The sequence below is a fragment of the Triplophysa dalaica genome, chromosome 7 (assembly GCF_015846415.1).
Source record: "Triplophysa dalaica isolate WHDGS20190420 chromosome 7, ASM1584641v1, whole genome shotgun sequence".
NCBI lineage: Eukaryota > Metazoa > Chordata > Actinopteri > Cypriniformes > Nemacheilidae > Triplophysa > Triplophysa dalaica.
In genome coordinates, this window is record NC_079548.1 from 16,409,350 (window position 1) to 16,428,507 (window position 19,158).

The 19,158-nt window shown below is 39.6% G+C and overlaps 1 protein-coding gene across 3 annotated transcripts in view; it reads left to right on the forward strand.

Annotated features, from left to right (window-relative positions):
- The first annotated feature begins 374 nt into the window (after positions 1 to 374).
- Positions 375 to 19,158, forward strand: part of cacna1ha (calcium channel, voltage-dependent, T type, alpha 1H subunit a) — a 73,767-nt gene continuing 54,983 nt past the window's right edge. For all 3 annotated transcript variants that reach the window (XM_056752027.1, XM_056752028.1, XM_056752029.1), the window contains exons 1-2: positions 375 to 650; positions 977 to 1,310. In XM_056752027.1, the coding sequence (XP_056608005.1) occupies positions 1,001 to 1,310 (310 nt within the window). In that variant the 5' untranslated portion in view covers positions 375 to 650; positions 977 to 1,000. The remainder of the gene's footprint in view (positions 651 to 976; positions 1,311 to 19,158) is intronic.

Sequence of the window (19,158 nt, forward strand, 5' to 3'; positions counted from 1 at the left end):
TTCGGTATTGAATACACTTTTGTCCGGTCTGAAAATACTATAATAAAAAGTTAACATTTAGCCTAATTTGAAACCTTTCATTTCTGTGTCCTTCTTCTTTTGCAGTTCAACACATAACGGAACTTTTGATAAAACGAGTGTTTAGAAAATGATCATACCATTGAGCGTAACGGGGAAAAACAGACACTAATAAGCGCATGTTTTGAGCTTGTCAAAGGATATTGCGTCTTTTTACCAATGACAAAAGTATCACATCTAAAGTGATGCGGTCCAAAAGCCGTTGTGAATCCATGTTTCAGATGAAGCGTCACGTGCTCACGCTTCTGCTCACTAGAAGTTTGGCGTGTCACATCAAGAGAGAATCCCGAGCAACATAGATGCGCCAAACCCTTTTAGCAGTTTTTTCTTTGGATAATGGCTTTTCCTGGTTCGCGTTTGAGAGGTTCTGACATGTTTTGGAATATATCACCAAAAAGCTTTTAATTCTGGAGAAAATTAAAGGACTTGCGCATCGTTAAGGGATAGAAACTGCATCTGAAAGAAACAAATGGATCGCAGCGAGTCTCAGTCTCTTACCAGAACGGATTTTTCTGCGGTACACTGAAAGTAAAGGAGATGCTTATGGGAACCTCTAATTCCTTATCTATAAGGTAACTTATTTATTTTTGCCTAAGTTGTGATTAAAATACATTTTTGTCACAGCGCGCTTTTTGTGTGCAAAATAATAGCTAATACTGCACACTCTTAAGACCATTGTTCACGGCAGGTTTGCGCAAATTTTCTTTAGCTAGAAATAATCTCTAAACTCTTCATTCAACGCAACTTCGCCTTATTTTCACTTTTATGTTGAATTCAATTGAGATAAATCTATTGGATGCGTTTTCAAGCGCTCATCTTTTCACAAAGCCTTGACAAAACGCAAAATTTTCAACAAAACATCCATCCACCCTCTTATATTCTTATTTTTTAAACGTAGGATACCATTGTCAGGCGCTTTATCATGACTGATGGCGAGGGGAGAGAACACTTTCATTACTTGGAGAGAGACGAGGTAAGAGTTCCCATCTCAGCCCTGTACCGGGCGCCTGCTCACCGTGAAGAGATCGGCGATGAGGAGGAAAAAAGCAGCACATGGATCCCCGTACATGAGAGCTCTCAGGGACAGGGATCCGGGGCACGGGACCCCACTCCGGATTTGGTCTCTGATGAGGAGGAACAGCCCCCCTATCCGGCGCTCGCGCCCGTGGTGTTCTTCTGCATCAAACAGACCACTCGTCCACGGAGCTGGTGTCTAAGGATGGTTTGCAACCCATATCCTTTGCTCAGTCCTTGCTCTTTTTCCTTTTCTATATTAAGGGTTTTCAGCTATGATGACGACCATATGGCTTCAATTACAAAAATCATAATAATATATAAAATCCAATCCTACGGAAGCCTGACAAAGGTTGCAAAATACACATTTTGGCCTGTCTAAGGTTTATTAACAAGCATCAGAACCTTCGCTATTTTTTTCAGAAGCTGACATAATACTTCAGTGTCAATTAAAATCTGTAGGTGTATGCTGAATGGATGGCTGGTTGCCGTGGCAGCAGGCTGCTTCCTGCATGTATTTTGACAGGAAACTTCAACAAATAAGAGCTGATCTCCTTCTCCCAACGGTGTAAGCTTCCCAAAGACGCGTCCTCTTGGCAGTGTTGCAATTAAGAGCACTACTTTATAAATAGCTTCATTAGCTGTAGGGGCGGCTGCAGATCTCTGCTCAGTGTCTTCAGAAGTAAAACACAGCAATGCAGCCTGCCACTTTGTAGATATTACTGTATGATCTAGATGGAGATAAGATTAAACAGCATGCTTATGATTCGTAGATCTTATTGATGAAGTGGCCCTGGTAGCCTCATTTAGTATGTGTTGTAGTTTCCTCCATTTTATGCCTTATGTTGGTGAGCATATTGCGCCTTGTGAAATGGTATTTTATTTGGGTTGTTATGTTTAAATATGCATGTGTAATGGCCGCTGTGTTGTTTGGGTTGTGCATATTATTAACTTTTGATTGACGGCTGCATAATGAATGTGCTTGGACACTCTTTGGAGATGGGAAACCTCACTGCAGTTCGTATTGTTTGACATGTACTTACTTTAATGTGCAATTTGCATTTCTGTAACGTCTTCTTTATGCGAGTCTTCACGTGTGTGGTACTTTCAGCATACAGTATATTGGCAGCATATATTTCACAATTGTCTCTTCATTATCATAATCACCATGATGATCTATGCACCATGCAGTTCTGTGAAACACATTAGAGAAATGTCCAGATGCATCATTCTGCTGATTATTTAGATGAATTTCTTGAACAACCTGAAATTGAAATGTTGAAAGCATCAGGCATTACTTACCATCAAAGTAGGAAGAGAAAATTGAATTTTTAATACGGCTAGGTATTCATTTGATAAATATTTACAATATACGGTCATTTACATTTTATCCGACCTCTCGTTCTCTCTGCTATTTAAAATTGAACAAGCATGCATTAAAACTATAAAAAATGCAAACACGCACCTTTATCAGACGAAAGGTTGTATCATCTTTATTTTGACTAGTCATACATTAGCTTTCAAGCACGTGTTGCAAGGCCATAACACTTGTTTACCGAGGTGATGATTAATCGACACTCTGACGTTTTGAAGCTATCAATGGCTGAACTACGATTGTTTGTGTGTTTGCTATTTTGTCATGTCGCTTTAGGAAAAGCTTCCAACTGATTTCAAATAAATCGCTTAGAAGATGCAATAATTAAACATGAACCATAATATTATTATTGTTTACAAACAAATGACTGCCTTTAACTTTATTCCAGCATAGGGCACTTTCTTTTGTACTAAAGTGATAGTTCACCCAAAAATGGAAATGCGGTCATAATTTCCCTCCTCTTGTCATTTCAAACCTGTACGATGTATTTCTTCTGCAGAACACAATAGAATATATTTTGAAGAATGTTGGTAATCGAACAACGGTGATCCCTATTGACTTGCATTGGTTGTGTGTCTATACAATAAAAGTGAATGGGTACCGCTGTTGTTCGGTTACCAACATTCTTCAAAATATCTTCTTATATGTTTTGCAGAAGAAAGAAAGTCATGCAGGCTTGAAATGACACGAGGGTGAGTCAATGATGACAGATTTGTCATTTTTGGGAAACTATCACACATCAACATTTTTATTAGATGAGAACTGAGAAGGAAAGACTTTTATCGTTTTATTAACACATCAAAATACTGTAACTGTTTGCTGTTGCAATCTCTTTTGAAAGAGCAGGTCTTCTAATTTTGTATCTGCAGAACAGAGAGGTTAGAGAAGGCACAGGAAAATGGATGTGAATTTTGCTCCTGATCTTATGTGCTAAGCTCACGTTGGAGCACCATGAGAGGTTCCCGTAGAGATGTACACCTGGACCACAGTGATGACGCTCAGTCTGTTAAGGGCAGGCGTGTTGCCATGTTTGTGTGCGCTGACTTTACCTTTGTCGAAGGGGAAGGTCTTTAGTAAAGATGTGGTAATATTTTTGGAAAGAGGTAGAGTTTGGAATTACGCAGCTTAGCGCAGCTTCCTTGCTTATGTGGAAATATAAATGTTATGGAGAGAGTTAATATTGTTGTGATTTAAATAATCCCAGAATTTACTCAAAACCACGCGTGGTGCAAATTACCAGTGCAACAGAACTGTCTCTGTTAAACTTATTATGTGAAAATGTACAGTTAAAGCAAACAGCTGTCTTGAAACAGGTCTTAGCGTCGTTCACCGCACCTTCTAACCATTAAATGGAGGCATGTGTTTACAGTGTGGATCATTTGGTTTACGGCGAGGCTTGGCTGGGATAGGTCATGGGTTGTGCATCGCACAGAAACAAAGCAAGTCTGCGCTGGCAGTCTGCTCTGAGATGCAGAGAACGGGTGAGAGACTGACAGAGAGATTGTGGACTCTCAGCATATTCTTGCTTTTGAAATCCCACACAGGGCATTACACAGGCACAAAAATGCATGTGGCTTCATTTTTGTATGACACAAACAAGTCATAGGTCCACCTCTGATGTTTGCATTACATCTGTATTATTTTTAATGGATTGATTCAGAGCAGAGGTTTGGAGATATTGTGTCAGCGGTTGAACACGCTTTCATGAGGATGTTGTGTTAGCAGATGTACGCTGTAATCATTTCAAAGGACATTTAATGCTCCAGCCTAAATGACACGATGATTGTTGTCCTCATATTTCCATATATTGTAACTTATCTAATGTAATATAATACAATAATAACATTTTCTATTATCATTGGAATAATAACATTGGAAGAAATCCTTAGAGATTGACAATTGAATGTTTTGGTGGTACAGAATACATTAGTCTTCAAAAATCATTTCCTATATGAGACTGCAGAAAAGAGCTGATAATAGAAGTGCCTGGGTAGTCTAAGTTTAGCTATAGGAATGAATGCTGATATTCGGCTGAATGATTCATTGGTCTGGGGCATATGGAGAGAAAGGAGTCAGTCACAGCCAAAGCACACTGATTAGAGAAATGTTTGAGGATTAATTTCAGTTCAGCTGGATTTCTGTATATCCTCAGGCCTGCAGCTCACAGAGTGTTTAGGGCAATGACGTGGAACTAACAAGGCCTGTACAAATCTCCATCTTATCTGCTGTCATCGTCCTGCTATTTTATGACTTCAGATACACAAGAATGACAAAGGCACTGAAGCTTTATGTCTTTAAAGGACAGGCGTGTATACGTGAAACTAATTTATGAGCTGTTACGAATCTGCGGCTCACAAGCTTCATGGGTAAAGTTGCGACTGTTAATGTCGCTGTGTGTTTAAACTGTCGTACTGATCCTCAGGGGTGGTAAAAGGTCTGGCTGGCATTTTTATGGCGCTCGGTGCCTGTGTTGGATAGTGATAATGCGTCTCAAGTTTTATAGAAAATTTCTATTCGAGCCAAAATCCCTGACAAACATGATTTGGATTTGTCGTTAAGACTTTCAGCAGGTGGTAGCCTCTTCCCCCGAAAAACTGTTTTTTATTGTTGGGGTCAAGATGGACAATGTTTTCATTTTTAGACTGCTGGTAAATGCTGCCTTTTAAAATATCAGTCAGTCCTCTGTGATTTAGAGTGACTTCTTTATTGACAGAGACATTTAATCCGTAAGGAAAAGTGTATCTTAGCAACAGTTTTTCATATTGATGCTTGTGCAGGTTTTTATCTTTCTTGCAGACTCTGAAAACGCATTTAGGTTTTGCTTTGAAAATTGCGGTTTTAGGAAATGAATTCAAATGAGGGGTCTAAAAGTCAGAGAACACTAGTGATAATACTTGTCTTTACATTCTTTTGTATTTTTGATCAATTAAATACATGTATATTGTTTGCACATCAACTTGATTGAAAAGTAAAAAACAGATACAATTTAGTTTAATCTACAGAACAGACTTGAACACAAGCTTAAATCATTGTTTGTACTACAATGTATGCGACAAAATCTGATGCAAAAATCTGTACACAAAAAGTTAACATAAAGGTATTGTTCACCTTTAAAATTAAAATTCTGTCATTATTTCCATGCCCTCTTGTCATTTCAAACTTTAATAACTGCAGAACACAAGAAGATATTGAAAAGAATTTGGTAACAGAGGAAACTGGTCCCCATTGACTTGCATTGGTTTTGTGTCCATACAATAGAAGTCAACGCGGACCAAAGCTTTTTGGTTACGGACATTTTTCAAAATATCTTCTTTTATGTTTTACAGAAGAATGAAAATCTGTAACACTTTCCTTGAAGCATGTATGTAAATGCATTAAAATGTGTGTTGTAATGCAATATTTGTAGTTGTAAAGAATTATGACCAATTTAAAATGTGTAGTCTAACAATGAATTGCTAAGTGGTATAATGTATTAACTGTAAAAACAATTATTTATAAAACATTGCAATGCATTAAAAGGTGCATTACAATGCTTTCAACGACTCTTATAATGAATTATACACACATGCTTCAAGGAAAGTGTTACCAGAAAATCTAACATGTTTAAAATGACAACAGGGCAAGTAAATGATGACCGAATTTGTATTCCTGTCACAAATTTACTCATGTAAACAGTGTAGAATCCTAAGGATTTTTTCTTCATTTTATTTCATATCTTGGTTTAGTTTTTTCAAAGTCCTAAACCTTTCTGTCCATTTTCTTAAAATACAAAGAGATCCCTTATGTACCTTATTCCATTCCATTCCATTTTCTACCGCTTATCCGAACTACCTCGGGTCACGGGGAGCCTTATGTACCTTATATCTGTTGTCAAACTTTTAGACCACCATACGTTCAACAAGTCCCTTAACACCGCACAGTCGTTTGACACCAAGCAGTCTTTGTTCATTCACCCAACAGCATCCAATTCATATCCCACAGTCTCCAAGGTGTTGTTGATCTCAGTGGTTATTGATTTGGTCATGTAAGATGCGTTGCTATATACTCCTGTGATTTAATCTCAACTGATGGTTTTAAACAAAATACAGAGGAACAAAGGGCATAATAGAGGGTATGGACGTGTCTTCACTTCACCACGTGAACACCCCCGTGAGCATGCCCGAGCGTGCACCCTCGGGTGGCAAAACACTTACAATGCTTACATTTCAGTGTCCAGAAACACTTGATCCCTTTGTATGTTGTAGAGAAGTCGTAAGGATCACCGTCAAGTTCAGCTGCTTTTTATTTCAGCAAATAATTGCATGTTTTAGTCCCGGTTTCTTTGCTTCTCCAGTTCTTCTCAGCCGTTTTGCTGGGTGTTTTGCCAGCCAGGGGAGCGTGTCCCGGGGCGTGTCCCATCATGTTCACATGGGAATGTGACGTCAATGCATACCCTCTGTTGAAAAAAATTAACGGCCATTGATTTCGAGGGCTACCGTGGACTAATCCCTCTGGCGAACCTCAAATCCACCTGGCTCTGTGAAGTGTTTATGTGAGGTGAGAACAGAAAGGATGGTATTTGAGTGGCTGGTGGGAGGCAGCTGTTTAGGTCACAATGAAGCTCCCCGGAGAGTGGCAGCCAGCTGGGAACCGCTGCATTTAAGAGACTGATTTTTTTGAAAAGGCATGAATTTTTTTTTCCCCATCTGTGAAAACGGAAAGCAAACCAAAGCATCTTTTGCGTGTTCTCAGTGACACTTCAAATTTGTTGCTGAGAGGCTGCATCTGTATTTCGGTCGCTATTGCTGTTTATGTTGTCAGCCGTGACAAGAGCCACTTCAGAAGCATCAGCTCCCAAATCCCGACGTGCTGTTTAGCTCGCCTACCCCCTGATGGAGATGTTTCACTATTGTGTTGATTCAGCTGCCTTTTCGCACTTTGTGATTTTAGACCACACACACACACACAAATGACAGTGTGCTAAAAGCTGAGGATCAGGTGTTGATACAGGTCTGAAATGTTGCATTGAGAATGACAGTCAGACACGGTCACAGGAGGCCAGGGCTCCTGAACGGTTTTCTGTGTCACGTTCAGCATATGTTAAATGCACCCATTTTTAAAGTTCTGACCGGCTTGGGGTGGTTAAATTTTGATCTGGGCTAGATTTGCCGTCCCTTTTTTTTAGCCATCTTTGCTTGTTTTTGAATTTCTGCCTGGATAATGGAGAGTCTCTTTTTTTATTTAGCAAGATATCTCATAAATGATCTTGGCTTTGCAAACACAACGTGAACTTGAGTCTTCTCGTGTCAAGCTTACACAAACTAGATGAATTTTTAAAGATGCCTTTGTGTGTTTTTAAGTCAGGGGAATTTTATTATGCGCAAGAAAATCTACTGCCAGAGATACTGTATGTGAGTTCAAAGAGGCGAATGTAAAAAAAGAGCCATGCTGATGAAATATCTGTACATCTGATGTCATTTCCTCCAGCCTTATACCGAAATGAAATATTAACAATTACTGCGACGCTTGGAATAATAGTTTGCGTGGGTCTTATTCGAGTACATCCTTTAGGGGGGTTAGAAATTCAAATGAGATTCCTTGTGACAGATAACGTTTTTGTCTCAATACATCACATCACAATTTCTGTGTTGGCCAACCTTTATTATATAAGACCCAGTGATTTCATTGTTTAGATATGATGACAAACAATAAATAATGTTCTTTGTCGGATGCTGTTCCACACCTTTCACACCTGCCTCTACCAATCCCGCTGTTTTATGTGAGCTATAGCTCCTGCTCAGCTGTCAATCATATGAGTACGTGCTCTGCATTCTCTGTGTGCGATGAAAGCAGAAACTGATGAATAAATAAAAACCGCATCGCAAAACCCAGTGCTAAAGGCAAGGTCTTTGTCCAGCACACTGAGGTTGTCATGGCAATGTGGACCATCAGTTTATATGGGGTTTATTATGAAAAATGTTTTCTGCACAGCTGTGAATTTTGCTGCATGACAGCAAAACTGCATTAATTCCACATTTTGAGTTCATTTCAAATGAAACACAATAAACTGACAAGTGAGATCAGAAGCCTCATACTACAGTTAAAACTTTGTGTGTCTGTATATTCTGTAGTTTTATAAAAGGTGTGCGCGTGGGGAGGGGCGTAAGGGGCGGCACTTTGGACTCTCACTGCATTATAGTACGAGGGGATTTCTCGGAGGAGAAGCACTTACTAGGAACTACCTGGTTGCCTGGCAACAGACGAGCTCATACCTCACACTTCAGGAGAAAGTACAGCACCCCTTCATCCCAAAAGCATGGGCTTTGCTGAGTCAATATCATACATTATTAATGATGTGGGATATGAGATGGTGTTGAGGTGGGGGTAAGGGCGATTGGGCTGGGAAATAGAAAATGAAAATTCCATTTGGAGAAGTTTCATTCCCGTCGATTTCTCCTGTGGATTTTTTGTGCCGTGGGAGAAACAATAAATTGTGGCAGACTCTTCAAATCTGAAATCCTTGGCGGTCAAAGAAAGTGTGTAATATCGTTTTTTCCTGTTATCATTTACTCACCCTCTTTTCTGCAGAACACAAAGAAGATATTTTGAAGAATGTTGGTAACCGAACATATTGTGCAACCACAAAAAACAATTATTACAAGCACTCTTGAAAATATCTTCTTGCATGTTTGAAAGACAAGAGGGTGAGTAAATGATGACAGGTTTTTTCATTTTTTGATCAGAATTCTTGGTAGTTTGGCTTACCTGATGTGAAAACTAAGTACAGCAGCTGCCCCACAGACAGACTTGTGACTGTAGTTACTCCATGGTGTTTAAATTGCCATTTAAAAGTGCATTAGCTAATGTCAATGATGGAAAAAACTGTTAATACTCATTACCCTTCTCAGTAGGCCAGATGGGGGTTATTATTACTGTATGAAAGCGCTTGCATTCGTCAGCTCGATCTGCTATGTACCACTCGTACAAAAGCTTTTGAAACAGCCTAAAAAGCAACCAGCAATTGTACAGTAAATGGCATATTGTAGCTGAAGTGTCTTCCATCTCTTTGCTTTTACATATACAGTATGTCTGAAGAGGCAGCGGTTCAGTTGTCTTATCCATAGAGAAGAGTGCTGATGTATTAGGCAGGGTGATGTATTGCTAGATGCCAAACAGCACACATTAGCATATCTGACAGGACGCCTACACACTATGCCCTGATCTTGTTTGTTCCAGTTCACGGCCCTGAAGTCCGTCCGGTGCCAACACTTCCTCGTGCCGCCCGTTTCTTTGTTTAGCACGGAGATACAACCTGAGTTAATGATCTGCTATTATATGCAAGGGGGGAGACTATTTCAGTCTGCGCCTCTCAGCAGTGCGTCTGTGCTTGTTACGTTTTAAAGGCGATATCAGAAATGGCAGTTTTATTTCAGCATAGATTCTCTCAACATCAGGGACTCTCAATATGGCTACGAGTTACACAGGCGGATTTAAGGGGGTGCTTGGGAAGATTTCTGATTTTGCTTTTGTTGTACCTATGAAACGGAATAGGATTGAAAGTTTTGAGCTGTTATTGCAGTAGGTTTAAATAACTAAATGTGATTAATCACACCCTTTTTTCCTTTTCAAGGTAGTTCTGTCAGTTTGTGTGGATGGGTCTTATGAGCGGTGGATGTTATTATGTTAAAAAATAGGTAAGCTTTGTCTCAGGGAAGGTTTCTTTGTGATTACCCCATTAACGGTCAGAATTGATTTGCGGCGTCTTATTAAAGAAGAAAGAAAGCTATTAATCTGTTTTTCTATTGCAGTATTGATTTAAATTTAGGGGCATCTAGTGGTGAGGTCGCAAATTGCAACCAATGGCTGACTCCACTGCTCCCTTTCGAAGCACTGACACAAGCCTTTGATGTTATCAAGTTTTCACTTCTTTACCAAAGGAGATAACATAATAACAAAATGCACTCTGTGCAGCAGTTTGTCCGTTCAGGGCTACTGTGGAAACAACATGGCTAATTCCATGTAAGAGGACCCGCAGTGTATGTAGATAGAAAAAGCTCATTCTAAGGTAAAATAAAAACATAACACTTCATTATATAAAGTCTTTATACACCTCTAAAGTTATTTATATCATGTTGCATTTCTGTCAAGAGATCCTCCATAAAATTACACATTGGACCTTTAATAGTGACTCATGATAATAATGTCCACTTTAATAAATGCAAAATTACATTCAGGATCATCATTTTGGTTTGGTGTCAGTGAAAAGTAGCATTGCTCTACATTATTATATCACTACAGTACAGTACACATAGACGTGTGTTAGCACCATTATAAGCGTTATAAAATAAATTTCCTGCAAAGGCATCTCATGATTCATCTTTGCGGCGCGAGTAACAAAAATGTCCCATGGCAGACATAGCTATTTTAAAGCAGCTGTCATATTTGCTCATATTTAAGGGTGTACTCGCTGTACCTCCCAGTGCTCCTCCGTGCTATTAGTGGAACTATCTCTGTCTGTTGTCCATCATCTCCACCTGCCATGGGTGGAGAGTATGAAGTTAAGGTTAGATATAAATAGCACGTGTATCGTAATTACACAGGTTGATGACATATGGGAGACGCTTTGGAAGCCCTGTGATGTGTGAATTTGATGGAGGTTGATTTTTTCAAGAGTCGCACAGGCTCACAGAGGCCACACAGGTAGCGGATGGAGAATCCTCAGTTGGCACCCTTTCTTGATGGCCCTCTTGAGTTATTCACTAGGTTTAGAGTGAGACCACCCCGGGGCTTCAGAAAACACCCCGGGGCTTCAGCGGCTCAATCTGCTTGTTTTGCAGTTGCTCGGCATTAAGGCTGTATTTACACAAGGGTGTTTGTTGTTTCTCATCGCGCCCGGCTGGATGTTTGTATGACCGGCAGGATTCAATTCCTAATTAGGTAAATTATCAGAGCGTGCTACTGTGTTATAAATGTATAATGCTATGGTATTAGAAAATAAATCTCCCTCTACTCTAAACGACACATTCCTTTGTCTGCGCTAAGCATAGTGTTGCTGTTTGTAAGCATTCCTCGTCAAAGCACTTTGGCAGCGGCCCATAAAGACTGTCCAAATAGAGCCACCTGTGCCTGCAGACCTACGCTCACACTGCCAAAACGGAACGGTGACGTTCCCATGATCCTTTGCACGCATGCAACGTTCACACTGGCTGTGAAATATGACGCATCCTCATATTCTGTTTGCAATTTAAGCTCAATTTAAGCTCACCTTAATCTCATTTCTCTCAAGAGTTCTCTTAAAGTTTAGAGAGCATGTCATGCTGGGTTTAGACTTACATAATTGAGAGGAGTCAGCTCAGGGCCAGAGCTCAAAACGTATGAAACTCTATGAGAGAACACAGGAACATTCCCGCTGTGTTTATATCCTGTGAGTTACAGATTGTTAATCTTCGCCATGAAGAATTTCTCTGTTAGAGGCAAGTGTTTATAGATTTGTATTGTCTTACATGGACAGGAGTGAAAACACAATGAAGCGTTAGGTTGTGTGCTGGGAGGTATTGTGAAAGTTAACACAATTAAGATAATGTATCTTTACACACTTTTGAATGGACTCTTCTTAGTTTGATTACCTTGTAATGATGGCTGGATACTAGCCCAGAGCCCCTGAGAGTCCTAGGGCCGGTTCCATAAACTGATGAGTTGTCTTAGTAGTTAGTTATCTAATTTTTTTTTCAAGACAGTTCATAATTTCTTTAAATCAGTTACATTAAAAGGTTGAGATATGATAAGTCAGATTGATTAGTCCAAACTAATTGCTCGTCAGTGAGACTAGTTGATAAGAATTAGTCTTTACTTAGCGGCTAAGTTTTTGCAACTGGGCTGGATTGCGGGCTTTATTGATTCTTCTCGGTACTCCTGTCATTAAAGGTATCGCAGCGGACATTCTTCATTGTGAAGAGGGAAAACAGTGTTTGAGCAGATAGATCTGTGTTACAAATCTTTGGCAGTTGCTGGAGTTCCTCTGTGTGATAGAAAGGCCAAATGTGTCGAAAAATGATGAAAGGGTGATGAAATTACATCACGCCTCAGTAGTTAGGGTATAACGGAGGTGTGAAATAAAAAGTGTATCTATGTTTATTTTTTTACATTTAGTCATTTAGCAGATGCTTTTATCCAAAGCAACTTATGTTATTGTTGGCCTTCTAGCCGCTTTATTGACAGTTTTAATCCAAGATTAACACTCAACAATTTTCTTTGGCTTTGTCAAGCGAGCTGCTAAAAAGTTGTATTGACTTTCCACTTAAATAACAGTAAATGTACCTTCATGAGTTTATCTAGGGTGACTGATGTTTCTACTTCAGAGCTCTACGTGGCCATGCACCAAAAATGGAAACTTGCTCATCTCCTGTTTTCTGCGAATTTTTGGGGAATTTTCTGCGATCTCAACCTTTTTGTGAAATGGAATTTATAGGAACCTAATGACTAGGTTGTGCTGTCCCAGAGACTTACCAGCAACTGGTTTGCGATGAGCGGCAATGGCGGCTCACTTTCAGTGTGGTAGGGGAGAGGTTACTCTAAAGTCTCTCTTGTAGGAAGGACAGCGTGTTCCCGGTCGAGCAAGTCCGTGGGTCTCCTCCTCGAGAAGAGCACCAGGATGAGTAGAGGTGCCACTTAAAGGTGTATAGCCGCCGGGTGGCAGGGGCCCTAGCCTGAATGATCGTCTCGACCACTGCAGGTGGTAGGCCACTCAGGATCTCCTCGTCCTGTCCAAGGCTCGCTTCCACCGTAGAGCAAGGTCAGTGGCGGTGCGGAGTTCCTGTATTAGCCCTGGGTTGATTATTACCCTCGTGGAGCTCTTTCAGCTCCTTGGCCTGATGGACCTGCAGGATGGCCATGGCGTGGAGAGAGGAGGCAGCTTGACCCGCAGCAGTGAACGTTCTTCTGTAGAACAGAATTGTGGAATTCTGTGGAATTTTGAGAAATGTTTCATTGCTTTTGTGTCCATACAGTGGAAGTCATTAGGGACCCAATGTTTTTCGGTTACCAACATTCTTAATATCAAATATCTTCGAAATATCTTCTTTTGTTTTTCTGCAGAAGAAAAAAAGTCAATCAAGTTTAAAAATGACATAATGGTAAGTATATAATGAAAGAATATTCATTTTTGAGGGCACTTTCCCTATAATACAGGTCAGTTGGGTACTACAGCAGTGAAGGAGAATCCAGGTTCTATTCTGTGATGCCTTGTGTTGAATGCAAAGCACTGAGCTTGTTCTTTACAGAAAGGAAGCACTTCCTGTCTTGTTTCTGGTGTTAAAGGATTAACATTATTAGGTTTGTGTTGTGAACCCTGCCTTATAAGGTTTGGTAAGTAATGGAACTCAGAAATGACTTCCAAAATGCTCATAGTAAAACGTTGGGATCTGTGATGATGGAAATTCCCTATGGAGACGAGGAAGAATGCTTTTATCCATGTTCGGTCCAAATCACTGTGAGCAGTCCTCTGCTTTGTGTCAGCTCCCATATCCCAAAACATCTTTACACACTGCCTCAGTTTAGATATGATTTACAGGGTTGACACTTTGCAGCTCTTAAAGGGATAGTTCACCCAAAAATGAAAAATCTGTCATAATTTACACACCCTCAATATATTAAACTTGTATGACTTTCACTTTTTTCTGCAAAAGAACAGATGTTGACCACAACAAAAAATACATGCTTTTATTGCTGATTGTTTTCATTTTAGTGAAAGTACATGGTGACAGTGAGCCATCAAGCTTCAAAAATGACAAAAACAGCAACAAAGTATCATATCAGAAGTCCATATAATTAGAGTATAGATCACCCATTCACTTGCATTGGTTTTGTTTCCATATAATGGAAGTGAATGGGGCCCAGTGCTATTCTGTTACCAACATTCTTCAAAATACCTTCTTTTGTGTTCTGCGGAAGGGGAGAGGGTGAGTAAATGTTGACAGAATTTTCATCTTTGGGTGAACCATCTCAAGCCATGTGTGTCAGGAGTGGATTCATTTTTTACCTATTCACTTAAATCTTCCTCAGTCATGGAGCTCAAATCTTTATTGTGTCATTTGAATAAATTACATTTCAGTTTCTCAGCAAACAAAGTTTGTCCGGTTTTGGTCACCATTCATTGTCATTGCTTACAATTTCTCGTTTTTGCCCTAAACATAGGTGTGAAAGAATTTTAACTAAATGAATGACTGTATTGAGCACTCCCTGTTTATTTGTTACTTGTCAGCCAATAATGATTATGGAAGTATTGTTAGCGGTTGACATTTACCCATCACCAAAATGAACAAAGGAATGGCTGGAAAGCCCTTGATACTCCTCATTTAATAAAATCATGTGCAGCGCAGTGGAACGTCTGAGCAGCAACATTTCTCATCCTGCCGTGGAAATGTAATTAAGAGAGCAGACTCTGCTGCCGTGCCTTCCGCACTCACTCCTATTTCATGCCCAGCTAGTCAAAAGCATTTGTTTTCTGATGGTTAAGGCCAATTGGGTTTTGAACATATGCCATAGCTCTCGACATTGTTTAGATGTTGTTTATGCTTAGCTACAGATGTCTCAAGTCAGTCTGTTGTTGTAATTACATAATTGACACCATGGGTTTAACGAAGGAAGTCTGTTGTCACTTCCTTAATGGCTAATTTGTTTAAACATTTTAATTTATGCTTCATTGCTTGTTACAGTGGCCTGGCAATGGTGCGTTATGCTACGTTATATAAATGCTCATGTAGATTAAAACAAAAAATTGGTTATATGTAACACTCATGTCTAAGGGTCCTTCTCAATGATTCTTCCTGCTGTGCTTTAAGGGCCTTAGATAAGCATTCTGTCAGGATTCCCATTTGTCGTTTTACTCCCATTTCCGTTGTCACGTCGTATGTAGAGACAAAGAGTGAATTAAACTTGAAGTATAGAAAGCTTATAATTTGTAGTGTCGCTATTCTATAAGGACATTAAAGTTGAAGGGTTTTATGAACTGTAATACCTTGAGAACAGTTTGCTCAAGTTCACTTTATGGTATAATCAAACTACAAAACATTGTAAATGAAATGTATAGTATGTAAAAACGGCAAAACAAATCCAGTTCTTCGTAAAATTGTAAACTGACATTAAATGAACCCAATAGAAAACCATTTAGAAAAGTTGTGTTAAACTTTAAAGGCGTAGTTCCCCAACATTAAAATTCCTCTATCATTTTCTCACCCTCTTATCATTTAAAATCTGTATGACTTTCGTTCTTCTGCAGAACACAAAGAAGATATTTTGAAGAATGCTGGTAAACTTGGACCCAATTGGCTTTCATTAAATGGTCACAATTCTCAAAATATCTTATGTGTTCGAAAGAGTCGTCTATATGTTTGAACCACATGAGGATGAATAAATGACAAAATAATTTTTATTTTGGATGAACTATCACTGAAAGACTTTAAGAGAACAAGCCTATTATTTTAATTTTAAGGTGAGTGTGCCAACAGGACTACAGGACATTTCACACGATTGCAGTATTTTAATTTTTTTAACCAATTTATTAAAGAAGCGGGCTGTTTTTGGTACTAAAACTTTAAAAACCTTTGTACTTGTTTTGATTGGCTTACCTCTGTGAAATTACTTTTTAGGACAAGCCAAGTAGAAAAACACTGAATAGGTGTTGATTATGTAAATTTGAACACTCTTATGTTAATGTACTCAACACAATGTCCATTTTAAATGTATCCATAAAAGGTCTGAGTAGACTGGGTGCTGAATGTACGTTGTGAATGTCAGAGATCGTCTGACATATTCCTGTCTGCAAAAGTGCAAATAAAACCTTGTTTTTCATGATTTGACCCCTTCAAGAATTGCAATAACATGTCGGTGATAAAGTAATACACATGCCGTGTGTGTGTTTGTGTGGAATCGGTAGCCAAAGCACTTTTTGCTCCTTATCTCTGGAGCCCGGGAGGGCTGTGTGCCTTACAGCTGCTCTGCTCTGTGCAACTCTTTGACAGGCTTGTCATGGTATGGAGACCAGCAGCTCTAATGGTGCCTAGGGAATTCTACGCTCCCCCAGAAACTCAGAGAGATCCGCTTTAATTGGACCCTAGGCGAGAGTAGCCAGAGCTGCCCTTATTCAAACGGTCTGAATCCAGAACCTCTGCCGCAGTCTGCGGAGCTCGTAACCAAGGCAACGTTAGGATGAAAATCCACCGCAGAGCTCGCTTACACACGTGGCGGAGGCTCAGCTTCGGCCGCGATGGCAGCGAGTTGTTTGTCTGAGTTAGTGGTTTGGCTGGAGGCCATTTGTGAAGTTCACCTGAGCTCACGCACGATTATTCAGGCGGTCGAGAGCGTGTTGCGGTACACTCGCGCGTGTCACCGCGTCTGCTCTGGACGAATGCCAGCAGAGAAGAGCCTGCAATGACTCAACTCTCAGCGGATCACAGACTCCAGATCAGCCACAATTTTCTGTTACCTCTGATCAAAACATTCCTCAGATCTCAGCCAAGAGGCAAGCCTGTTTCTGTTTGTTCTGGAAGCTCTCGTGCTCTCATGAAATATGCATAAACAAGCGCTTGGCTCCTAAAGGGACGGGATGTATGAGGCTTTGGGTCTTAAGTGAATCGTCCTCCAACTGGCTGTGTCCTTACTTGGAGGACAGCATGAAAACAATGTTTGAGAGGGACCGGGAGGTGTGAAAATATCACTTTCTGAAAAGTAAGTGGGCAGCTCTGAAATGCTTCGCCGTCAAGATAAATCCGGATGACTGAGCGAGATCTATTTGCAGCAGGTGTGAATGGATCCAGCAGCAAACTATTAACACCTTGAGTGGCTGTCCTCAGTTCAGCGGGCATGTGATGTTTGTGATCTGAGAAGGATGTCTGCCTCCAGCGTTTAAAATGTTTTCTGTGTGAACAGACTTCAAAATTGAAGCGATCAATTCGGTAACCAAACAGCGCGGAAACCCATTCACTTCTCTCTTATTGACTGAAAACCAATGCAAGTGAATTGGTGCCTGTTAACAACATTTTCTTAAATATCTTCTTTTGTGCTCTGCATACAGGTTTAAAATGACATCAGAGTGAGTAAATGATGACAGGTTTTTGATTTTTTGGTGAACAATCCCTTAAATGTTGACTATTGTTCCCAGTATACAGGCCATTCAATAGAAATGCCATGAAATTAGTCCTGCAGCACTCTGCTCATAAAGTGGAGTACTCTGTAGTCGCTGCTTTTGAATTACATATTTATGATTTTTATATTTTTAGTAGGAGACAAAAAAGAACAGTAAACAAATCCAGTCAAGAAAAAAAATATTATGCAGTTAAACAGCAAAAGCTGTTATGTAGGGAATACAGCAATGCCCAGTAAATGCTACCTCAGTAACTTCTTGCCAGTGGCACTGTTAGGGTGGGGGCTTGCTGGGGCTTTAGCCCCGTCAGAAAACTGCTTAGCCCCGGGAAAGCGCCCCCAAGGATTTTCTAATATCTTATACAGAGTATCAATAACACTGATTGCAAAAAGCCCGTCTTGTAAGCAGATACTACATACATTGACTCTACCCACCAGTTTTGTCAATGGCAAGTAGCATCTCCAGTGGCGTAGCGAGTAAAGCCACTATTGACTACTTCAGATCGTTGCAGGTTTAAATCTGCCTCATGCCTACTTTTTTCCCATCACATATCAGATCACAAAGCTACTTATTCTTAATAAAATGAAATAAAGATTGAAAAGTGGCTAACGAGTGTTTAATAATAAAGTTGTAGGGTAAGGTTAGAGTGAACAGCTGGCAACGTAACTAAACAGACCTGACGGACATATTGTCCCTCCCATCAATGATGAATAGTCCTACTGATATTTTATATATGTATTTATTATTGATTTCAATATAATTACAAACAAGCCGATAACATCCAAAATCAATAAAAATAAATAAAATGTATTTTTTAATAATATTTGCTATCAAGACTCAGCCTGTGATTTTGTGGTTGGCAGCCCAGTCAAACTTTCCAGTACTTTAGTGTAAGAAAATGTGACTCTTGGATAGGATGGAACTAAATAAAACATTATTTAAAACAAATCACATTGACTTGGAAGAGAAGCTCTCCATCTTACACCAGAGAGCACCTCAAAAGAAGGTAAAGTGGATTGTTATGCCCGCCGTTGCAAATCAGATGTTATGTTGTTTTTGTACCTGAGCGCGGGTACTATCTGAGTTTAAGTTATAGTTACAGAATTGTAAAACTAAAACAGAGTATATGTAGTTCGGCCCAGTTGTGAATAAATTCAACGTTTTTATTAATCTGCACTTAATAGGAACAGGTCATGGTCTTTGCTGAAATAAGTGCATTTTACTGCAAATTCTATTTCAGTACAAAGAACAGAAGAGTTCAGCATTGATTAGTTTGCTTTTGGTTATAGAAGGAATAATTAGGCTTGCAAAGGACCCTTAGGGAAAGGACTCGAACCTTATGCTTGTGGATATGCAATTTTTTTAACCATACACTGACTGTACGCTACAGTACGTTCTGTATATGAATTGCTGTATTCTGCTTCGTTTGCCTTTTTTATTGTTTATTTTATTTTAGTTCATAAATATATTTTTTTCGTATGCTACATTACACAGTGCATAATATTTTCAAAAAAAGAGAACAGCATATAATGCAAGCTTGTTCTAAAAGGTTCACAAAATCTTAATTAATTAA